Source organism: Pediculus humanus, genomic scaffold, assembly GCF_000006295.1.
Source record: "Pediculus humanus corporis 1103172107401 genomic scaffold, whole genome shotgun sequence".
Taxonomy (NCBI): domain Eukaryota; kingdom Metazoa; phylum Arthropoda; class Insecta; order Psocodea; family Pediculidae; genus Pediculus; species Pediculus humanus.
This window is the reverse complement of record NW_002987026.1, coordinates 3,388-28,822: the sequence shown is the minus strand read 5'-3', so window position 1 is coordinate 28,822 and position 25,435 is coordinate 3,388. Positions and strand designations below refer to the sequence as shown.

The 25,435-nt window shown below is 26.5% G+C and overlaps 4 protein-coding genes across 4 annotated transcripts in view; 2 read left to right on the top strand and 2 right to left on the bottom strand.

Annotated features, from left to right (window-relative positions):
* Phum_PHUM049620 (acetylcholine receptor protein alpha 1, 2, 3, 4 invertebrate, putative) overlaps nucleotides 1–4,888 on the bottom strand; it is a gene marked incomplete at both ends in the record, with an annotated part of 53,271 nt that extends 48,383 nt beyond the window's left edge. The window contains one exon of the mRNA XM_002423267.1: nucleotides 4,682–4,888. Within this exon, the coding sequence (XP_002423312.1) occupies nucleotides 4,682–4,888 (207 nt within the window). The remainder of the gene's footprint in view (nucleotides 1–4,681) is intronic.
* A 3,958-nt stretch (nucleotides 4,889–8,846) lies between these two features.
* Nucleotides 8,847–10,316, top strand: Phum_PHUM049610 (uncharacterized protein; the record flags this gene model as incomplete). The annotated part of the gene is made up of 5 exons (XM_002423266.1): nucleotides 8,847–8,982; nucleotides 9,083–9,407; nucleotides 9,497–9,658; nucleotides 9,735–9,863; nucleotides 10,097–10,316. The coding sequence occupies 5 exons, from the start codon at nucleotides 8,847–8,849 to the stop codon at nucleotides 10,314–10,316; spliced, it is 972 nt and encodes a 323-aa protein (XP_002423311.1).
* Nucleotides 10,317–10,834: 518 nt separating this feature from the next.
* Nucleotides 10,835–11,442, top strand: Phum_PHUM049600 (uncharacterized protein; the record flags this gene model as incomplete). Its single annotated transcript, XM_002423265.1, has 2 exons — nucleotides 10,835–11,046; nucleotides 11,148–11,442. 2 exons carry the CDS (start codon nucleotides 10,835–10,837, stop codon nucleotides 11,440–11,442), a joined length of 507 nt encoding a protein of 168 aa, XP_002423310.1.
* A 1,229-nt stretch (nucleotides 11,443–12,671) lies between these two features.
* On the bottom strand, nucleotides 12,672–17,858 carry Phum_PHUM049590 (uncharacterized protein; the record flags this gene model as incomplete). The annotated part of the gene is made up of 17 exons (XM_002423264.1): nucleotides 12,672–12,877; nucleotides 12,960–13,115; nucleotides 13,236–13,400; nucleotides 13,481–13,657; nucleotides 13,743–13,892; nucleotides 13,963–14,295; nucleotides 14,371–14,583; nucleotides 14,664–14,828; nucleotides 14,958–15,065; nucleotides 15,156–15,284; nucleotides 15,379–15,545; nucleotides 15,985–16,196; nucleotides 16,282–16,419; nucleotides 16,600–16,720; nucleotides 16,816–17,062; nucleotides 17,158–17,453; nucleotides 17,752–17,858. 17 exons carry the CDS (start codon nucleotides 17,856–17,858, stop codon nucleotides 12,672–12,674), a joined length of 3,090 nt encoding a protein of 1,029 aa, XP_002423309.1.
* Nucleotides 17,859–25,435: the final 7,577 nt, after the last annotated feature.

Here is a 25,435-nt window from a genome sequence, read left to right as displayed (position 1 = left end):
TAAAATTTTTATGCATAATGTGATTTTATTATTATTATTATTATTATTATATGGAAAATTTAATTTACAAAAATTTTTTTTTTTTTTCATATGAATTTTTCCTTTGGGAAAATTTATCTTTACGTTGTCCGAATGTTTTTTTCTGTATTATATTTTGGGTAAATAAAAAAAAGCTTTGAAAAATATTATTTTATAAAAAGACTTAAAGAAAAGAAAAACTACAAGTTTTAAAGTAGATTTTTTTTATATACATAAACCATTTTGTGTGACAGATGGTTTTAGTTCTCACGATTAAATAAAAAAATTTTTTTTATATATTTTTATTTTAAAAAAAAAAAATATGAATGAATTAAAAAATTTTTTTAATAATAATAATAATAATAATAATAATAATAATAATAATTTTAAATGAATGAGATGGGGGATCGTCAAAAAGTTTAAATAAAATATAAAATTTATAAACGATTCGTTCATTAAAAAGAGTAAAAATAAGAATAATAAGAAAATGTTAAATAAGTTAAACTGTATTTTGTTGATAAATAAATAAACAAACATCAAAAGTTTTGTTGTTTTGTTTGGTTGCTGTTTAAATTATTTTCTATTTTTTTTCTTAAACTTAAAAGTCATTTTTGTCATGTTTTTGTTAATTTATTATTATTACGTCTAAACATTTTATAAAAATCTTTTTTTTTTTTGTGCCTTGCAATAAAGAAATTCTTGCATGTGATGTTACGTTTTGTATTTGTTTAAAGTTATTATTATTATTAGTTTTGCGGTTTTGTAGTTGTTGTTGTTGTCGTCGTTGCTGTCGTCGTCGTTACTGTCGTCGTTGCTGTCGTCGTCTTAATCGGTGAAATTAAAATATTTATATGAAGAATTAAAAAAATTTTTTTTTAAACGAAAAAATGACGTCGTTTTATACAAACGATGGAAATATTAATAACGGAAAAAGAATCCGAACGGAAGGAGGGGTGGAAAAAGGGGAGAGAAGCGGGCGGGGGGTAAAACCAATAAAATTTTGTTTTATTGTTTTTAATTACAAAATAAAAGAAACACAAAAAAAAAAAAACAAAATGGGGGGCGGAAAACGAATAAAAACCAAACCAAACCAAAGATTTTTTTTTTTTATTTTATTTTATTTGTAGGGATGTTGTTTTGAATAATAATAAAAAAAAAAAAAAAAAAAAAAAAAACGAACCTTTGGCAAAATTAAAATTAAAAAAAAAAAAAAATATATATTTGTGTGTAGGAAAAGAGAGGGAAAGAGAGAAAGAAAAAGTGAAAGTGAGAGATCTGAAGTTGAAAAAAAAAAAAAAATTTTCCTCCGCCTCCCACTTTCCCGACTCCACATTCGAATATGATTTAAATTAACGAGGAATAATGATAATATATATGACAATATGGCCGACGACTTGTTTTGTCGTCTTCCTTGTTATTTAAATTAATTTTTTTTATTATAAATCGAATAAGAAAAAAATTTTTTTTTTATTTTTATATTCTATTTTCTTTTTCCTGTCATTTGCAAATTTATTTTTTTATCGAATGCTAATAATAATAATAATAATAATAATAATATTTATGATTAGCACCGTTCAATTTTATAATTTTTTTTCTCTCTCTCTCTCCCTTTCAGTCTTTTTTTCAATGCTTTTCATTTCTTTCACCCTCTCTCTCTCTCTCTCTCTCTCTTTCATTTTAAAAGAAGAAGGAAAAAACGGGATAAAAAATATTAATTACCTTAAATTGATCTTTAGAAAAATGATTTTCGTGTGATTCTTTATTTACGTTCGTCGTTTGAGTCGTACTGTCTCTAAAAAAAGTCGTGGATATTTCTACAGACTCATCGTCTGCTGTCGTAGGTTTCGTATCACTTTTAACGCTTTTAACACTTTTTTCATTATAATTATCATTTGAAAAAATCAATTTAAAACTTTTAGTTTCGAAAATGTTGTTGTTATTGTTATTATTATTATTATTATTATTTTTCTTTTCCTCCTTAATATTTTTACAATCGGTTGTTTCCCCTTCGTCTTCGTAACTTTCACTTTTACTACCTTTTTCCAATTTCAAAACGAAATAAGCGGGAACGTAATTTTTATTCTTATCATAAATAATTTCCCTTTTATCATTATTTACTGTGTTTCCGTCGACGATTTTAAAATTTTTCAATATCGATTTCAAATCATTTTTCGAACAAATATTCGCGTATATTTTATTATCGTTTTCAATAAAATTTTTTCTCTTTTTTTTCCTTACGCACGTTGATTTATTTTTTACTTTTTTCTTTATCCTATTATTATTATTATTATTATTATTATTACTATTACTGTTACTGTTATGGTTACTTCTCTCGCAACACCGATGACAACATTGAGAATTTTTATTTATTTTAACGTTTGATTTTTTTAAATTACTTCTCAAATCATCGTAATATCTTATATTTTTTTTAACGTATTTCGCTGTAATAAAAAAAAAAAAATTATAATAATAATAATAATAATATGATGAGTACGACGAACGATAATAAAATGAATGAAAATTCTCATAGAGGATTATGCGTGTGTGTGTGTGTGTGTGTGCGTGCGTGTAAATAAATAATTCGTCACATTAGTTTATTACCTTCGTTAGAAATATTATTATTATTATGATTATTATTATTATGAGGTGAAAACGGATATTTATTGTTAATTTTTAATTTTTCTCTTTCTGGTTTAATCCTCCTCGATGAATAACACCAAAAAGGCATGACCGGTAATATTCTTTTTCCTTTTCTAAAATAATGATGATGTTGTTGTTGTTGTTGTTGTGGTTCCAAACTTGATTTATTTCTCCTTGATATTTCGCTTACTGTTTCCTTTTTTTTTTTTTTTTTTTTTTTTTTTATTTTTGAATAATTATCAAATCATAACAAAATCATAACACGGAAATTTCCCTTTTTTTTTTTTTTTTGGAAAATTTTTTTTTTATTTGTTCCTTTCATAAAATAAATTTGTTAACATTTAAAAAAAAATAAAAAAATTATTATTATTATTATTATTATTATTGAACGCCGAGAATCGAATTCACGATGAAATAATAATACAATAAATCAATCACACCCTTTTTTTTTTGTTTTGTGAGTAAATTAATTTTTTAATTCCATCATTCATTCATTCATTCGATCGATCGATGGATCGATCGATCCATCGATTCATCAATCATTCGAGATATGAAAAAAATTTTTTTAAAAAAAATATTTAAATAAATAAATAAATTATTACGGTTGACACTTTTATTAACTACTACTATTGGAACGACTAATAATTCATTCGAATGATGATGATAATAATAATAATAATTTTTTTTAAACCGTCGACACGGTTTACGTATATTTAAAAAAAAAATAAATAAATAAATAAATTACCTCGACGATTGTTTGTGATAAACTATTTTCGATAGTCATAGAATCCATTTCGTATTCCGACACGGGTATATAATTTTTATAATTTCGTAAATAATAATTATCATTATTATCATTTAAATTTTCCGTCTGGGATGAAAATTTCTTAGGTGTTTCATATTTTGTCTGCCGTTGTTTTTCCCTCGGGGAAATTGAATAATTCGGAAATTTAAAGTTCTGTAATTTTATTTTTCTTATTTTTAAACGATGTTACACATATGTGTTTTCATACCTCTTTTTAACGATTGTTATCATCATTATTATTTATTTTTTTCGTTTGTTTTCATTCGGTGAAAACCCTCTCATCGCCCCCCTCCCCCTCCATTGAAAACCTTTATACGTTACGAAATTTATTTTTATTCGTATAATAAACTTTCAATGGTATCGAATAAAATTTTTGACAATGTGGTCATCGTCATTTTATTGAAAAATCACAAAACCGAAAAATATTATTCAATTTTATTTTAATAATAATAATAATAATAATAATAATAATAATAATAATAATAATAATAATAGTAATGATAATGATAATAATAATAATAATGATAATAAACTTACTTTGATTCTTGTTTTTAGCATTTTTTTTTTAAATAAATAAATAAATTTCCGTGTGTAATTTTTATTTTATCATAAATTATTAAAATGATTGCACATTTTTGTTTTTATTTTAAATGTCGTTGAGATTTTTTTTTTTTTTGTTAAAAACAAATATGGCGGATTTTTTTTTTTTTTAAATTAAATAACCTATCGGATTTATAAAAAAATAGAAAATTTTAAATTTATTGGCTTATTAACATGAGCAGACTAAAAAAGAATTTTCGAAATAACGTTGCATTTATTTAAATTTTTAAAAACAGTAGTGATTATTATTATTATTATTAAACATATTCCTTCCTTCCTTCTTTCCTTTATTTTTTATTCATATAAAAAATTAATAGAAATAAATAACTCACTAAGAGAGAGACGATTTAAAGTGACGGTTTAATAATTAAAACAATAAGAGAGGAGAGGAGAGGAGAAGGTGTGGAGAGGGGGGAAACCATAGGAATAATAAAGAAGAAAGAGATGGATAATTAATCTTTCGAAACAATAAAGTATTTGATTTTCGGGGTTAACAATGAACGTGATTAATAATAATATACATCACGTAGTGAATGTGATAATCGTTCGATATATCGCAAATCAATCGAATTATTTAAAAAAAAAGTAGAAAAAATTAGAAAAAGTTATGAAACTTACCACATCGATAAGTTGTGATAATTTTAATTTGATACAAACACGTAAAACGTCAGACGTGTTAACAACCGGTCTAACTAATTTATTATAATTAGATAAAAGATCATCGTAAAGACGTTTAGCATCCGGATTTCCAGCAACGGCTCCATGAACTACAAGTGCGGATAACAGCCAGGCTCGAAGTGTTTCACCCGGACTTGGGCGAAACATCTGAAAATAATAATAATAATAATAATAATAATAAATAAATAAATAATTTTTTTACGTCACATGATCATAAGAAAAAAATAAATCATTGAATTCGGAAAACAAGCGTTATTTATTTCCTTTGTCGAATCTTATTAAATTTAAAATAATATTTATTATTATTGTCATTTTCAAAGGTTTTTTTTTTTTTTTTTTACGAAAGGAAAACGTCAAAGGATTTTATTTTTTTAAAAAAAAAAAATTATTTATCATAATTAATTAGTAAAAAATTTGCGTAACTTCTTGCATAAAGTACGCATAATTAAATTTTTTTTTTTTTAAATAGTTTTAAGTGAAAACTTTTTTTTTTTTTTTTAAATATTAAAATAAAATTTAATTAAAAATGTAAGTAAATCCAATTAAATTAAAAAAAAAAACTTATTTTATTTTATATAAAATTATAAAAATTTTAATTTTATTAAAAATATATCATTCTTGTAATTTTACTATTAGTTTTTAAATTATGGGATAAATGATTTAATACGTATTTACGTTATAATTTATGTTTTTGGGCGGGCGGGCGTGAGCGTAAGTGTTTTTTGCGTTTGAACGTTATTTTAAATATATTTTTTTTCCCTCCCTTTTTCAAAATGTATAAAACGCGCCATATTTGAAAATAAAAAAAAAAACAAACTGCGGTAATTATAAACGAGAGAAAATTTTTTTTTTTTTTTTAGGGTTTTCCCCGTTTTTACACATCCTTCGCGCGTTTTAGGTACAAAAAAAAAAAAAATACAAAAAACAAACGCGGCGTAAACTCAAAAAAAAAAATTTTAAGTAATTAACGAAATATATAAAATTATTATAATTAAAAAAAAAAAAAAAAGGAATCATAACATTTTAGTTATGATTCTCGAAAAAGGTTTATTTTTCTTTTGGGAATAAATTTTCCCCCTTTTTTTTTTTTTAATGAAATTGAGAAAAAAATTTTAATATCATAACAATTCAACTCATATGAGATTATGAGGACGAGTGTGAAATAATAATAATAATAATAATAATAATAATAATAATAATAATAATAATAATAATAATAATATAATAATAATAATAATAATGATCATGATAATGATAATAATAAGGTAACAAAATCTACCGAGGTACAAACGAAATCAAAAAAAAAAAAAAATTCCCCTCAAAAGGTTACCAAAAAAAAGGTGAAAAGCTGAAAATTTTTCCAAAAAAGCTATTATATTTAAGAATGATAAAAAATTACTGATATATATATATATATATATATATATATATATATATATATATATTAAATTTTTTTAGGTTAAAGGAGGGGAGGGGAGAGAGAGGAAGAAGGGCAGGGGGAGGGAAGAAGGGAAGAAAGATGAAGAAAAAAAAGAAAAAGAAAATTTTTAGTTTTTGGATTTAATTTTTTTCTTTTTCAATTAAATAATTGAAAGTTAAACGATTATAACGAGATTTTCCAAAAGGAAAAATCAATGAAAACGTTTGTTCGTTCGTTTGTTTGTTGAAAATAATTCACGATTCATTCATTTTCTCCCCGCCTTTTTTCGTCACGATAAAGTTTTTATTTTTTTGGTAAACTTAACGTTTCAGTTTAAAATTTTAACGTTTTAAATCAATTTTCGGTCACAAACTTATTACCTTCCCCCCACAAAATTAAAGAAAAAGGTTTAAGGTTTCCCTCCAACAAAAAAAACCACATAATAAATTTTGGTGTTAAAACCTTTTTTTTCGTCTTCTTCCTTGTTATAACAAGAACAAACAAACAAACAAACAAAAAAAATAATAAAAAATCTTATTTTGAGTTTAAAAAACAAAGTAATTGACCAAACAAATGCACGCACGCACACACGCACTTTCAAGACCTTTTTTTTTTTAAAAACGTTCTTTGCCTTTTTTGTCTTTCCCTCTCCTCCCCCCAAAAAAAATTCGTACGATGGAAGGAAAAAAAAAAAATTTTTCTCTTACATTTTTTTTTTTGACAGCAATTATTCAAAAGTGGATAAATTTTTATACACCCAAAAGCTAAAAAAAAAAAAAAAAAAAAAAAAAAAATGTCATCATTTATATTGAAATTTTTTTTTTATATTGTCACGTTAGTAAATGTGATTGTTATGTATTATTATATTTTTTTTTTTTTTTTTTTGAAAAGTTAAAAGAGTCAGTTAAATTTTAATGGTAAATTAAACACGATGGGTTAGTCAGGAAAAATTTAAGGGTGTGATTTTTCCTTTTTTCTTTTATTCACGTTTTTCTTTTTGTCTTTTATGGAAAAAAAAAAAAAAAACTATAAAAGTTTTTGCAAGAGTGTTATAAAAACTTTAAAAATTCGTGATAATGTGAAAAAATTTACGGTAATAAAAGTAATTAAATGTTTTTTTCCTTTTTTCTTTTTTGTTGTAAAAAAAAAAAAAATGTTTTCACGCTGAATTTTCCAACGAAATATATATAAATAAATTTTTTAACCTGAAATTCCGGTCGGTCAAAAATTATTGGGGAAAACGAAAAAAAATAAAAAATATAAAAAAAAACGAAATCGAAACTAAAAATGACAGAAAAGGAAATTGAAAATAAAAAGTTATTTTTTTTTTTTTTCCTATAATAAATTTTTTAATGCGTTCAGAATGAATTTTTTTTTTCTTTTTTTTTCAAGTTTTTGTTCAGTAACTTTTTTTTTTTTAAAAAAAAAAAAAAAAACTCAACTAAAATGCTTTTCACGTTTTTTTTTTTTTTTAAAAAGTTTTTTTTTTTTTTTATTTTAGTACGAATTTTCTTTTAAAGAAAAATTTTTATTATTGAATTATCACTAAAAAATTTTGATAAAAAGAGAGCGAGAGAAAGAGAGAGAGAGAAGCAATATCAATACGACCTAAATTTATTTTAATATAAAATTATTAAAATGGATTTGTTTTGATAAGAGTTATCATTAAAAATCAAAGCATGACGTATTTTAATTTAAATTTTATATCATTCCTCAAATTTTTAAATCAAATACAAACACGTTCGTAATATTTACATAAATTTATTAAAATTTTTTTCAATATATTTATTTATTTATACTGTAAAACGAAATTTATCAATTAAAATTATTTTTTTTTTATATTTTAAATACTCGAACGTGTGTAGATTATTAAAAAGAATTTTAATATTAAAAAAAAAAATTTTATCATATTGAAAAAAAAAATAAAATTTTTAATGCTTACCCTGTGCTGAAGAAAATGAGAAAAAAATGAAGATCACAAAATTATTATTATTATTATTATTATTTTTTCCACGTAGAAGTTAATTCGTAAAGCGACCGAAGTTTACTGGAAAAATCAACGCGGGATTTGCGAAAAACCGATTTTAAACGGAAAAAACCGAAATAAACCGAATCGAATACTGCTGATTTTTTTTTTTTTTTTTTGGTGGAAATAGCTCGTAGACATCTTTTATGGTTTAACTTAAATTTTCTTATAAAGTTTTGTGTAAAACTTTTAGATAATGCACACTTGTATTCACATTTGAAATAAAGAAAAGTAATGTAATAAATTACGAAATACTTTTATGTGTTTCATTCTTATTATTAGTTAAAACTAACATTAATTGCTTATTTAATTTTCTTAATTTCACTCCACGGTATAATTTTTTTTTTTTTTTTTTTTTACATCATTTTTGTTTTAGTTATTGTTATTATAAATATCAAACGTAAATTAAAGAAAACTTATAATAAAACTAATCACTTATACACTAAATTACAATTTGTAGTTTTATATAAAATCGAAAATTTTTACTTAAACATAGATTTTAGTCTTTTCAAATTGACCGTTATTTTTATACTGGTCAAATGTGAAACGTGCAAGCAGTCTTACGACAACGTGCACACTTCACTATAAGTGTTGGTGCCACGTTGCATTTTGTTTTCTATAAATCGGTTGAATGGCCGGTATTAGGCCACTTTGTCAATATGTATTTATCAATCAATTTAATTATTTTACTTTGTTTCTTACCTTTTTCATACTCTAATAATTCATTAGAAGAAGTTGATGATAATGAATTTATTAATTTGTGTGCAACTGAAAAATATGTTGTCGTTTTGTTCAGTAAGATTTTTTTTAACATAATGGTGTACCTAAATATTTTTTTTTTAAATTGAATTTGTTTTTTAAAAGTTTAATAATAAATTTTTTTAATGTTTTTTAGCTAAACGTCAATGTCCAGAATGTGAAAATATCGAAAACGAACTTTTGTCCGTTCGTGAAGATCTTGTTGATTCACTGAATGCATGGGTTGTTAAAATATATAACAGTAACTTGGTACAAATTTACAGTCCAGCTAAAGAACCTGCCTTAGTATTTATGAGACACGGCGTTCCTTTATTATACAGTGGTGATATAAATGATGAATTAATTTTACATACATTTAGAGAAAATAAAGAGCCAAATGTGAGAGAATTAGATGATAGTAATTTTGAACATTTAACTCAAGCAGCGAGTGGTGCAACCACTGGCGACTGGTTTGTTTTATTGTAAGTTATTTATAATTATTAATCCAGTTTCTATTGCATTACTTTTTTTTAAATTGTAATTTAATGAAAATATAATTTTTTAATTACAGTTATAGTAAAACATGTGTTACAAGTCACAGACTGACTGCAAGATGGGAAGCTGTGGCTGCTGCTTTAAAAACGAGAATGAACATTGCCAGAGTTAATAGATTAGATACAGGAGCTGCTACAGCTAGAAGATTTGGTGTATACACAACTCCAACATTTATCTTGTATGTTTTAAATTTTTTAACTTTATCTATTTTAAAACTCATCGATTGATTTCATGTTTTTATATTTTTTTATTAGCTTCCGCCAAGGTAAAATGTACAGATATCAATTGCAGTCGCATGATGTTAAAGCATTGATTCATTTTGCAACAGATGGTTACAAAAGAATTGCCAAAAGTGAAAATGTTCCTGTGCCTAAAAGTCCATTGTAAGTTAAATATAAATTTCAATTGAATATTCTTTGATTTTAATTATCATTCTTGCAATTTTTAAAACACTCATGTAAAATATCAAACTCGACAAAAATAATCGCTTACTTTTAGTCAAATTGTAAATTGAAAACTTTTTTCGAAATGATTTAAATTTTTAGAAAAAATATTCACTTTTATAAATCTACATGATTAAAATTTAATTTTTTCTTTTTTTTGTATTTTTTTTCAGCGATGATTTAACACAATTAATAGCTGATTACATAGCAGAAAATAATTGGGTTGTTGCACTTGGAGGTTTTTGTGTAATGATCGGTTTTGCACTCGCAATGAGAACTAGAAAATCAAATTCGAATAAATCACAATTGAAAAAATCTAAAAAGAAAGATAAACCCAAAACTGAAGAAAACATTGATAAACCTGAGAAATCAAATACGAAAAAATCTAAATAATAAATACTAAAAAAAATTATTTTTGTTCGATAATTTAAAAATAAAAGTAATATATTTATGTATATGCATTAAGTTAATAATATCAATTTGAAAAATGTAATTTATAATTTTTTTTATATTAAAAAAATTTATTAAAAAGGGAATTGGGTAATAATTTTTTTTTAAATTTAAGTAAAAAAAAAATAATTGATAACATCCATCCTAACACATCGACACACAAAAAAAAATTTTTTTTTTAACCACAGTTAAAAGAATTATTATTATTATTATTATTTAAAAAGTAAATTAAACCATTTATTATTATTATTATTACCACCGTTATCGTACGAGAGAGTTAAATTTATAGCAGAAAAAAAAAATAATTCATGCTAAAATATATATATATATATAAAAATTTTAATTTAATATAATTTATGTCGCATATTTAAACGGCGTTGTTGTTGTTGTCTGTTGCCACGGTAACAATTTCAATGTTTTGATAAATTGATAAGGTTCTTGTTAAAGTATTTAATTAAATGATGGAAATAAATCCAGTAAAATGCGGGATACGTGTTGAACCTCCGGGATTAGTTATCGTGTATAAAACAAATGATGAAAAAAAACTAAAAAGAAAAATAATACCGTTGAAAAAATATACGCCATTTGTTGACGTTGACGTAACGTTTGAAAAATTACGACAAAGGAATGATTTGAAACAAATCCCATCGATTAAAATAAAAAAAATGATAAGGTGTGTTAATTATTATTATTATTAAAATATTAATTTAATGACACGTTTATAAATAATATTTGTTTAACCGTTTTTTAAAAAGCAATTACGTTTTATTAAAGGTTATTACAAGAAATAACGATAAATGGTAAAACAATGGAAGAAGGAGTTGAAATTATAAAAAACGATTACGAATTAAAATTAAATGAAAATTTAAATAAATTATCGACGAAAGAATTAAACGTACAAAAAGAATTAATGGATACGTTATTTATTAAAAATCAAATAAAAAAAGATGATGTTGATTTTGTTTACGATAAAAGAATCCAATTTTCCGGTGAAAAAATAAATTCCGATTGGGATTTCGATTTAAACGATAATAATAATAATAATAATAACGAAGATTTTTGGACTTAAGTTAAAAAAAAAAAAAATTATTTACCTGATCGAGTAAGTAAAATCGAAAATTTTCTTAATTCATTACGTTAAAAACTTTGACTCACAAAATAATTAATCACAAACGTTTTTTCTTTTTGTCTACATCCACGTTTTTTCGTTCGTCTCCTCCTCTCCTTCCACTGTTTCCTCCTCCCCTTTTCCTGTCTCCTCCTTCTTCAATTTACAATACGATTGATTTTAATTAAAATAATCTTATCGAAAATATATATATTTATAAAAAATATTAAAAAACCTAATTTTCGGTTATGGAAAAAAAAAAAAAATTCATTTCCGGTAAGGAATGATAATAATAATAATAATAATAAGAATTTATTCGATCATTTATTTATTTATTTATTTATTAAATCACAACTCGTATCCGCGCTTTTTTTTTTTTTGAGCAAATAATTTACAATTTAATATATATATACATAATACAAAAAATTTTTATTTATTTATATAAAATCAATAAAAAATATATATTTATATTTTATTATATTATTTTTAAATAAATTTTTTCTTTAAAAAAAAAAAAAAAACTTTTACAAAACATTAACAATATAATTTATTTATTTTTTATCTTTTGTAATTTCAATATCTATATATATATATATATATATATATATATATATATCTATATATATATATATATATATATATATATATATGTATAAAATTGTTTGCACGAACAAACAAACAAACAAAATTTACGAATTTATTTTGTTTTATTATTATTATTATTATTATTATTATTATTATTATTATTATTATTATTATTATTATTATTATTATTATTATTATTATTATTATTATTATTATTATTGATGTAAATTGCAAAATTGGAAGACTCCGTTTGTTATTATATTTAAAATTAAATTTTTTTTTTTTTACCTTTAAAAAAAGAAGAAAAACAAAATGGCGACGATATGTGTGTGTGTGTGTGTGTTGGTTTTCTTTAGCATTTTTTTGGCACTTTGTAAATTTTTAATTTTTTCTTTCTCTTTCATCTTTTTTCTTTTATTAAAAACGATTGTCGATCGACGGTAAAATATTAGAAAGAGAAAAAAAGGGATTCAAATAAATAATTTTTTTTGTTGACTCGGGAAATCCACGATGATCCCGTTTTGGAGAAATTTTCATCCTTTTCGATCACGGAAATCTTTTTTTTTTTTTTTAAAAAAAAAAACCTTTTCCCGTGATGTAAATCTTCAACTTCTTTCAGAATTTGAATTGCTGTTGCTGTTACTATTATTATTAATATTAATATTTGAATTTGAAATATTTGATGAATTGCTGTCGGCGTTCGAATCTGTCGTCGTATTTGATTCTTTTAAAAATGGATTCGGCATCCTTTGATAATTTGGTTTCCACGAACTTCCCGGCCTGCTGTAATCAAGGTGATCGTATTCTAATTCTAAAAAAAAAATGGAAAATTTTGTAATTATTAATAATAATAATAAAAGAAAACACTTCCGTTTCCGGTTTCCGAAACTCACCCGGATTAAAACCTTCTTTTTGTTTTATCTCATCGTATAAATGATCGATTTTTTTCTCATCGAATTCGTCGATCGATTGATAAAAATTCGGATTGTTCATGTCGGCTTCGCGATTTTTCAACGATGCCGGATGTTCGAAATGTACGTTAAAAGCTCCTGGAGAACAAAATAAAAAAAAAAAAAATTTTTTTAATTACAAACTTGGCACGAATTTCTTTAGACCTTTCGACACCAAAAAAAAAAAAAATTGTTTTCCCCCCTCCCCCCAACACTCACCGCTGAGTGACATTTCTTCTTCGCTTAATTTTTGCTTTTCCAAATTTGTTTTCTTCGACAAATTATTTTTAACTTGAATTTTCTGAACGTTGTTCAAAGGCTGAAGACCATCATCTTTTTGATAAGAATTGAACGAGTAAACTGGATTATCAAAATGATGTTGATCTGAAAGAAATTCCATTTCAAAAAATTGTTTTTTTCGTACTCCATTTTGAAAATTTTTCAATTTTTAAAGGTTTCCTCACCTGGTTGCGATGATGGATCCGCTATATATTGCACGTGAGCTATTTCAGTCTTTAAATTTTTTTCCCGTCTTCTATAATAATGTATTATTAATATAATAATAACAACCGGTATTAATGCTACGACAATTCCAGCTGCGATTAAACCGCTACCGCCACCTCCGCTTTCTGACTTTTCACCTTTTTTTTGAAGGAAAAAAAAAAAAAAAATTAATTCGAGTGATGCTCGGTGTGCGGGAAGGGGGGGGGCGGGATTTTTTTTTACCTATGATTTTTGATGTGAGTTCGATATCACAAAGTTCTCCGCCGAAATTACGACGGCAAACGCAACCCTTTGCTGCGTGACATATAAAATTTTCATTTGGACACTCGCATGGTTCCATGCAATGATCGCCGAAGTAACCTTCGGGACAAACTGCAAAAAAAAAACGATTAATATCAATAAAATTGTTTAAAAGGTTAAAAAAGGTTTCTTTCCCACTTACTTTCTTTACACTGAGGACCCGTCCATCCCGCTTTGCACCTGCACAATCCATCTATGGGCCTACACGTTCCTCCGTTGAAACACGTACACGGTTGAATGCATCCGACGCCGTAAAAACCGTTGGGACATGCGTTTGCACACGTCGGCCCGGTCCAACCTGGCCTGCATCGACATTCTCCGGTCACGTGATGACAATCCGCGTAGTTTTTACAAGAACATTTTAACTTGCATTCATCGCCGTAAGTTCCGACGGGACACGGATTTTGACATCTGCTACCCGTAAATCCCGGTCGACATTTGAAACTTCCCGTTACGTGATCGCAAATTCCATCTTCTGAAGACGAAGAAGATTTGAAAAAATCTCCTACCTATTGATCCCTTCTAAACGGCTCTTAAAAAAATTACTCACCGTTGAATCCGACCAAATGAGAACATCTTTCTTTGCAACCTTCTCCGAAAAATCCAGGCCTGCAAGGTTCGTCACACGAATCCCCGGTCCATCCTCTCGCACAAATGCAAGCCCCCGTCACGGGATCGCAAGATGAATTATTTAAACAAACGCATTCGTTACTGCAATCTTCACCCCATTTACCGTTCGGACATTGAGTTTCGCATTGAATACCTGACGGAAAACCAAAAGAAAATTTTTTTTTTTTTTTTGTAAATTTAGAAGGAATTTACTGAACAAAACGAGTAACGAACCTTTATATTGATTCTTGCATATGCATTGTCCGCTTTCGGAATCGCATCCGATGCTGTTTTCTTTTCTGCAACTGCAATCCAAAGTGCAATTTCTACCGTATTTCCAATTAGCGCAACGTTGTTCGCAAAATTGACCCTTGAACCCCGACAAACATTTACATTTTCCTATCCAAAAATTATCAAATTTAATTTTTGAATGACGTCTTAAATAATTACCCGGTGTGTGATAGGTTAAAAATTCAAAATTTCTCGGGGGGGTTTTTTCCCTTTTTTTGAACTTTGAAATGAACTCACCCGTGACCGGATCACACAATCCATTGTTTTGACATTTGCAAGGTAAAGAACATTCAGGGCCGTAGTACGTTCCATTACAAGGTCGATCGCACTGCAAACCCATCCAACCTGAAAATAAATTAAGAAAATCCTTAAGAATATACATTATTAACATAAAAAAATTTTTTTTTCTCCCATAATTTAAATCGAATTAAATACCCGGAGTGCAGTTACATCTTCCCGTTTCGGATGAACATTCCGCGTTGTTTTTACAAAAACAATTTTGAGCGCAATTTTCTCCAAATGTACCGTTTGGACACAATTCGCTACAATCATTTCCTCTATATCCTTTGCGTGGGGGAAACAAAAACAAAAACATTAAAATGTTTCAACACGTATAAAGGATCCACACACAAAACAAACAAATTTTTTTTTTTTTTACCGGGAGCGCACATGCACGTTCCATCGATCGGAGAACACGAAGCTTCGTTTAAACAATTACATTTTTTACTGCATCCAGGACCGTATCTGAGAAATGGACACGGTCGGGAACAAACGACGCCATCCCAACCAGGTTTACATTTGCATGCTCCCGTCGCAGGATGACACCTGGAAAAATAATTTTAACGTTTTTTTTTGAGAAAAAAAAAAAACTCGTGTGAACAACCGCGAAATCAAATTTCAATGTTAAATTATGTAAGAAAAAAAATTATTATTATTATTTTTTGTCAAAACAAAAAGTTATAAAAATTCTTAACAACAATGGCGGATGGAACGTAATTATGATTACGGTTATGAAATCGTCTAAAATTTACTGGAACAAAATAATTATTAATGACTTGTTTTTCAACCTAGAACTTTGTCGTATTGTTTTCTATTTTTTTTTCTTGCTGCCACGAAATTTTAGTTTTTTGTGTGAAGTGTAACTAAAATAATAACCATTTTAACACGCCGTGCGAATTTAAAAAAAAAATTTTTTCAGAAAACCACACTTCTTCTTCTTCTTCTTTTTTTAGGAAACAAAAATAAAAACAAAAAAAAAACTCACAGTTCGGTATTTTCAGTTTCGCAATCGCATATGTTTTTACAATTTTCTCCGTAGTATCCCGTGGGACAAGCTTGTTGTGCGCAATTTTTACCAATCCATCCCGGTTTGCATTTACATTCTCCTGTAACTGGATCGCAAGAGGCATCGTTCAAGCACGTACACTCCGATGTACAATTTTCTCCGTAAAAACCTTTTTCGCAATAATCCGTGCACTGGAGAAAAAAACAAAAAGATTTTCAATAACTATCGTAAACAATTTTTTTTTTCAATATTTTTTTCCAGACGATAAAAACCGACCTTTTCCCCTCTGTATCCTGGTTTACAAGTGCATTTACCATTTACGTGATCGCATTCTCCCTTGTTAAAACAATCACATGACTGATTACAATTAACGCCCCACATACCCGAAGGACATCTATTGCCGCAAACGGGACCCTATAAAAAAATATTAATAACGCCGTTCATATTATTCTGGAGAGAGGGAAACGAAACAAGAAATTAAGGATAATAATAATAATAATAATAATAAAAGTGATAACGTTTCGATGCAAAAATTTAGGACAAAATAATTTTTTTTTTTTTTACACGATAGGGGGACGAAAAAAATAAACCAACCGTCCATCCGGGAGTGCAATAACACTTTCCAGTTGACGAATCACATGTTCCACCATTTTGACATCTGCATTCGGACCCGCATTCTTCACCGTGTTTACCGTTCGGACATGGATCTTCGCATCTGAAAAACACACACACAAAGCGATATTCGTCGTTATGACGCGATATCATGCAAACAAAAAACATTATTTATCAAACGTCAAATATAAACCGTACAAAGGTCCCATCCATCCCGATGGACAGTGACATTCCCCTGATACGTGATCGCATTTTCCACCGTTTAAACACTGACATTTTTCGGCGCAATCTTCTCCGTAATAATTGGGTGGGCATTCTAGAGAACAATGAGTACCGCGGTACCCGCTTTTGCAAATGCATTTTCCATCGAACGGATCACAAAATCCGTTTGCACTGCAAAGACAATTATTTTCGCACTGGGGTCCCCATTTGTTTTCGGGACAACCTGTAAAAAAATTAAAGTGAAAACAAAAATTAAAAAAAAAAAAAAAGTTCCAGCGAACGTTTACAATCGGATTTTTTTTTTTTTTTGATACTAACTGACGCTACACGTGGGTCCTCCGTAACCCTGTTCGCATTTGCATTTTTCCGGAGCAACGCAAGTACCGTGAAGACAATTATTAGAACAAACAGGTATGCATATGTCTTCCAAATTGCTTTTTGTGTAACCTTTGCAACAATCTTCTACCGGCCTCGTTTTTGTTATCGTTTCATTTTCGTAAACCGTTTTCACTTCCATTCTATATTTGGTACATTTTGGTGGAACCGCTAAACACCATCCGTAGTAACGAGTTTGAACCATTTTTTTTTTCGGTACTCGTACCACGACGGTATACCTGTTTATTAATTTTACAGAAAAAAAGAATAAAGATAAAAAAGTTTATTGTGTTGATAAACTGATAACGATTTCATTTGATTTAATTTTTCTTTCCCTTCCTCTCCCCCCCCGTACCTCCCCGCTTAATTATTAATAAATTAATGAAATTTTTATGATTTCATTCCTTTTAAAAAATTGCAAAATGGCACTTTATTATTATTATTAATTTTCGTTTTAAAATCACTTCCCTTCGACGGTTCGAATTTCGATAAGTAATATAATAATGATAATAATGATAAAATATCAAATTTACTTACTCTTCTTGTCTCGTGCAAACATTTGGTCCTTCCAATGCAAAACATTCCAATACGGAACAAACAATAACAACCACAGTGAGAAAAAACAACGCGAAAGTTTTATCCATTTTATTAATTGATTTCTTCTTAATCATACATTTATTTGTAATTTTATTAAAATCATAAACGTCACTTCATTTCTCGAAAAATGATTTCTTTTTTTTTTCTTCTTCTTCTTCCTCAATACAATATTTTAAGAACAAACATTTTTTTTCTTTTTAAACAACAAACGAACAAACGAATATATTGTGCGCAATCGACATTTAAATAAAAAATTAATTTTTTTTTTTTTTTTTTTTGAACCAACGATTTTTCTTTTAGTTTTTTTATTGATTTACAATTTTTGTTTTTAAGGCATTCTTGAACCTGAAAAAAGAAAACAAACAAAAAAAAAATTAAGATTAACAAACAACAATCAAAATTTAAATATTATTATCATCACCGTGGGATTTTTTAAGGAAACAAATTTTAATATTAACTGATTTATGTCACGTAATCAAACATTTTTCACGGAACAAACATTACAAAAAAATCATCGCTCAAAAACAAAAACAAAACACAAAAATTAGTATTAAAAAATTATGTTTTCCAATGTTTTTGTTTGTTACCAAAAACATTCGTTTCGTTCGATCTTACGTAAAAAAAAAAAAAAAAGAGAAAAAGAGAAAAAACGAGAGCGCGACGAACGAGTTTCTTACATAACCTCTTCTTCCTTTATATCCTTTTATATATTAATTTAATTTATATTCGACACTCAATGGATTATTCCTTCCCCCTGCCTCTCACCCCCCGCTCCCCAGCTTCCCCCAAACAAAAACAACAAATTGAACAACCATTGAACGCAATCAAAAAAAATTGTTTTCTTCTCTTTTTTTTTTTTTTTTGTATTTTCATTAATCTTGATTTATATAAAAATTATTATTATTATTATTATTATTTTTAAACCAGTATCCCAGTAAAAATGTTTTCAGATGATTTTGTTTTAAATCCGTACCGAAAACATCATCCAATAAATGTTTTATTATTATTATTATTATTAATTTTTTATTCGTATCATCTCCGTGACGAAAACAAATTAACACGTGCTACCCGTGACAACACGATGGATTCAAACTTTACCGAAAAGAGCCAAAAAAAAAAAAAAAAAAGGGAAAACAAACACGAAGGGAGATGGAAAAACAACGCAAAAACATGTTGCGATTGTTGTTGTTGTTGTTGCACTCTCACGTCAAAATATTTTACAGATGAAAAAAAATTTTGACTTGACAAATATTCGTAATAAAAACGTCTGTTTTACACGCTCCCGATCTATAATTAGCTTTAAAGGTCAATTTAACCGAAAAACAAACAAAAAACAAAATGGCCAACCAATGGCAACAAACAAGTGCTAATTTGTTTTTAATTGAAAAAAAAAAATTTTTAAACCTATCGAATTATTATTATTATTTTCAATGCTGTCGTCAATTTTACCGCTTTCTCTCTTTCTCTCTCTCTCTCTCTCTCTCTCACTATTTAAAAACAAACGAATGTCATAATTATTTGTCACGCGACAGGAAGAGTTTTTTTTTTTTTTTTTAAATAACTAAAAATAATAAAAAAGTAATAATGAACAAACAAACAAAAAAAAAAAAAAAAAAAAAAAAAACAAAAAATTATCGTATTGAATGAAGGAGACACGAGTTTCCTTCTCATCCATCTCCTCCTCCTACTCCTCCTTCTCCTTCTTAAGAAGAATCAAAAAGTTTAAAGTTCTGTCCGAATGATAATACAAAGAAAAAATTAAAAGGATGCAACAAACAACCGGAACAACAATCATTCATATCGTTTTGTCCAAACAATCGACAACGAAATAATATTGACAAATGAAATATATATATATATATTATTGACATTGAAATTTAATTCTAAAAATGAAGTGGTTGTTGTCTGTTTGTCCTTGTCGTCGTCGTCGTCGTCGTCGTCGTCGTCTACGTTGTGGTTGTCGACGAAAAATTTAAAGAAATTTTTTTTTTTTTTTTACTTTCCTTCGGGGGGTTTATTTATTTATCACAAAAAAAAAAAAAAAAAAATTGGAGGAAAAAGAAACTAGAAGAGAGAGAGAGAGGAAACAAAGGTTTTGAGTCCGCACACGTGAATTTTTATTTCCTAATTTAAAACAAAAAAAAAATTATCGCAAAAATTCAAATAATCTAAAAATAAACAACAACAACAAAACGTAAATGAAGAAATAACAAAAAAAGTAAAAGTTTCACGACTAAATTTAACAATGCCAAACAATCATTGTCGAAGAGCAACAACAACAACACGCAACAAGCACGCAGCAGTCGACGACATTTTTCTTTTTTTTTTTTTTTTTAATTTCATAGCTCCGAAAATATTTTTATTATAATTTCACTTCCGTTGTAAAACGCTAAATTTAATTTCGTTGTAAAACATATAAAAATAATAATGATAATAATAATAATAATAATAACTTCAGGGAATCAGGTTCGCAGATTTAAAACGTGAAAAAAAATTTTTTTTTTTCTAAACCTAAATAAATGCAAATTTAAAATTTATCTTTCAAGGTTTCCGTTTTGGAGTCAAAACATTTCCCGTAATTAATTCGTGTCTTTGGAGTCAGATAAATTTTATGTTGGTAATAAAAAAAATAATAATAATATTAATAATAATACGAAACCTAAAAAATTTTTAGCATGTGAAAATTTCAAATAAACCAGACTAGTAACAATAATAATAATAAGGAACGATAATGAAAAAACATGCGGATAGGATATACTTTTGCAAAACATTTTTTTAAAAAAAAAAAAAAAAAAAAAAAACTGGAAATGCGAAAAACAAAATGGCGGAAATTTTCGAATGGAAATTTTTTTTTTTTTTTTATCGTACCACGATTTAGTCAAGTTCCTCTCTACAGTATCCTACTCCGAGTAGTATCTCGTATCGATCGAGAGAATTAATAAATAAATAAATAAAAAAACTCGAAAACCTGAAATTTTACTTTTTACGTAGTGCCAACCTAAACAAAGAAAAAAAAAAATATAAATAATTAATACTCGTTTTCGAGAGTAGGATACGAGAATATTTTTATTTAATAAAAAACTCGATGACGTTTGTTTTTTTTTTTTTTTTTTTTTTTTTGACGTCGCCATCGATTGACAAATGAGAGAGTGAGTGAGTGAGTGAATGAGTGAGTTTGTCGAACCCGAAACAACCGAAAACAAACAACAAAATATTGATTGTTCCAAATATTTTTGACATTAACATTGCACTAAATATTTTAATACTACGTGCATAACAAAAAACTCGATCTTACGTTCATGATAAAATATAATAAAAGGGCAATCCTCCCCGCCCCCCCCACACACAATCCATCGATAAAAGGAGCCCTTTTCCCCTCCCCCCATTTTTTTTTTTTAATCCGAATTTTTTCGATTTAAAATACCTTAAAAATTCTTTTTTTTATTGTTACTTTTTTTTTAAAATCCATTTTATTTTTTTTTTACTTCGGATTTCTTTTATTTTTTTTTTCACTTGTAATTTCGTGTCAAAGAAATTTCCCATTTGCGAGAAAACATACAAACACAAACAAACAACAAATTTTTGTTGTTGTTGAAAGTCAAATCAATATGTTTTTTTAATCACGTGTGGGCGAAAATTTAATAATCGAGTCGATTAAGACCAAAACAAAACAGTAAACATAATAACGATAAACTGTTTTTGCAATTTTTTTGGGGAAAAAAAATTTTTCCCATTCCCCCCCCCAAAAAAAGGAACCTGTGGGAGGGTAGAAGGTGAAGGAGAAAATTTAAAAAATTTTTTAAGATAACAACGAGATTCACGTGACCTAAAAAAAAAAAACTTTTGTCGTAATGCAATTAAAATGTAATAATGAAGTAGATAGAAAAAAATTCGTTGAGGTTTAAAAAAAATTTTTTTTTTGTTGTCAGTGACGAAAAATCATTATTAATAACAATTCGAAACGTAAACAAGAACATGAATAATGATAATAATAATAATAATAATAATAATAATAATAATAATAATAATAATAATAATAATAATTTTTCTTTTTTTCGAGCCAGGCCAAAGTGTTACGTTATTCTCTTTATACTGGTTAATGACAAAAACAATGAATATGCGCGAGTTTTATTATTATTATTATTATTATTATTATTATTTGTTTTCCGTAGGCTATTTAAATCAAAAGTGTACAAACAATTTATTTGCTGTGCTACTCGTTTGTTTGTTACCCTTCCTCCCCCCCCCCCCGAGAGTAATAATTTATAAAATTATATTTCATTTTACGACAGTTTGTTTCGTTTGAAAGTTGTTCGTACGAAAAAAGAAAAAACAATTTTTTTTTTTTTTTTGAGGAGACAACGAAAGAAGCCTTTATATTGAAGAAAAAGTTTCCAAACTGTGCCAAAACTTTTTTTTTTAAATTAAGAGAAATGAAATTAAAGCGAATTAAGGACAAAATTTTGAAACTCGCGTTTTTTCCACCGAATCTTAAGTTTTCTTCTTTGGACCGGTCATTTGTTTCTCATTATCATTATTATCGATTTTTTTTTTTTCTTCAATCGAAATCCTTTCTTACGTGAATTATTATTATTAATAATAATAATAATAATAATAATAATAATTGTTCGGTGAAACAAACCAAATCAAAACTAATTAGAACGCGTATCCGCTTACCCATGTTACAATAAGAAAAAAAAAATTTTTTTTTCCCGTCGCGTTATTATTTTATTACGTTACGGACATTTTTTCAACCTGATGATAATAATGATAATAATGACGACAATGACGATGATGATGATGATGATGATGATGATGACGATGACGATAGCCTTTTTAAAAAATTTTTCACGCTGATTCAGCCCGATTTTTTTTTTTTTTTTCCAAACGATATCGATTTATTCGCGAACGAACGATAATGCAAACGAAATCGAATATTAATAATAATAATAATAATAATAATAATAATAACGATCGAATAAAAATCTAATTCCGGTCGATGAATCAATTAATAATGAAATAGCTGACGATATAAAAATTGATTTGTTTTCCACATCTTTTCCTAATGAGAAACGAAACAACAAATTTTATTTATTTATGTTTCTTTCGGGTACATTTTACCGTTTTTGGCATGTAATGCAGTCAGCCTCCTTTTTTTTTCTCTCTCTCTCTCTCTCTCTCTCTCTCTCTCACTCGCACACGCATAAAAGTACAGTTTGAAAATCGCACAAAAAAGTTTTACGCATTCGCATAAACGTCGTTTTTTACAAAAATAATTAAAAAAACCAATTTATTTATTTTAATTACTCGCTCATAAGTTCTTTAATTTCGACTGCCATTTTCGTCTGACAAATCGTATAAATAAAACAAAAAAAAAAAAGAAAAAAATCTAATTTGGGTTAATTATAATTATTATAATTATTATTATTATTATTATTATTATTATTATTATTATTATTATTATTATTATTATTATTATTATCGTTTCGTAAGTGAAAGCAAAATACCTAAAACTTTTTTATTCTTTTTTGGTATAACAAGTGTCAAAACGTTTTAAAACAACAAAAATAACGATTAATTTTATTATTATTATTTTTTTTTTCGATTTTTTAACTCATCATCGTTTTTTTTATTGCACACACACGAAACAAAACATTTTTAATGTTATTACCCCAAAAAAAAATTTTCGTTTCATTGCCAAAAAAAAAGAGGAAACATCTAGAAAATTTTTTCTTTTTTATTATCGATCCCGAAAAAAAAGATACAAAAAGTTTCGCGTTGGCGAAAAAATCAAGTCTTGAATTTTTTTGCCAATAAAAACGGCCGTTGGCTCTTTTATTATTAACATTATTATTATTATTATTATTTAAAAGTTTAATAAATGCAAAATGCATTCGTATCGAATTCTACCTTTTTCTTTTTTTTTTTGCGTTACGTATTAAAGTTTTTTTTTTATATAGAAATTTGCAAAGGTGTTTTACAAAAAACCTGTTTTCCCCCACCACCACCACCACCACCTACCATTTAAGCAAAAATTATCCGACTACACATTTTACTTATTTAACCGGTTTTACGATCGTAAAATGAAAAAAAAAAAAAATTGAACGTTCACCACCATCACCGCCATCGCGAAATAACTTTTTCCATTATGTCACCGTTTACTTATTTCCCGCGTTTTTAATTTATTAGACCCAAATTGAGAAATAAGAAAAGAGAGAGAGAGAGAAACAATAAAATAAAAAAAAAGATACCCGTGGAAAATTTTACGATTGAATTTTTAATTCAAATCAATTAGGGTTATCATCATAGTTTGTTTTTCCATCCTACCTTAATTTACTCGAAAATCAAAGTCTAAAGAGTAAAAACAATGAAAAAGTTTAATCTATAAACTATTGACGGGTCCTTTTATTATTTTTAATAATGACGTCACCGTTATCACCGATATAATTGTATAAAAATAGAAAAAAAAAAACGTCGAGCACTGTATGTATTTAGTTTCGATTGAAATCAGTTCGATCGAGACTTCGATATATCGATTCATTCAATAAAATAATTCACTGCTATCATCACCACCCCTACTATCGCCACCACCACCACCGTTACCACCATAACAAAATAAAATTCATTCACGTTATTTTCATTCAATCGCCCCCAAAACGATCCCTTTCTTTATCGTAATTTGATAATAATAATTATTATTATTATTACAGTTATAACGATTTATTATTGTTTCGACAGGTACTCGTTTGCTACTTTTGACATTACTATTATTATTATTATTATTGTAATTATTATTTACGCAAAACTAATTGTATAACTTTTATTATGCAACAACAACAACAACGACAACGACAAAAACGTCGCGTACGGTTATTTATCGGTCAAAATAAATTTTTAAAAAATTATTTATTTAAAAAATAAAAACAAAAAGATTAATAAAAGATGAATATGAATTTCGATTGATTTTTTTTTTTTTTGAATGAAAGAAAACAATACGACAAACGACAAACGATATTTAAAGTCGCACATAAAACTAAATTTAAATAATTACGTAATAATAAATTTTTTCTCTATTTTTTTCTTCTATTTTTTTTTTTTTTTTTTTTTTTTGTTAAAAACTGGTCAACAACAACAACAATTTCTTCCTACTCACAGCATCCTCTTCTTTCTAGGAAAAGGTAATTGTTGTTGTTGTTGTTGTTGTTCTTGTTTGTTTTTAAACAAAAAAAAAAAAATTCCATAAAGTTTAAATTTGTTATCATTATTATTACCATTACCATTAAAATCATCATCGATATTATTATTTTACGTTTGAAAGAATTTTCCAAACGAAACGAAACGAAATAATAATAATAATAATAATAATAATAATAATAATAATAATAATAATAATAATAATAATAATAATAATAATAATAATAATATCAACATTAATAAACTTTAGAGTGATGGTAAAACGAAATCGATTTAAATCAATCGATCGAATCGATTGAATTATTATTATTAATTTTTTTTTTCCTCGAATAAAATTTAAAAAAAAAATACAAACGCGAACGAGATGTTGTTAATGTTTTTAAAAGAAAACATAAAAATAAAAAAAAAAAACATTAAAAACACAAAAATA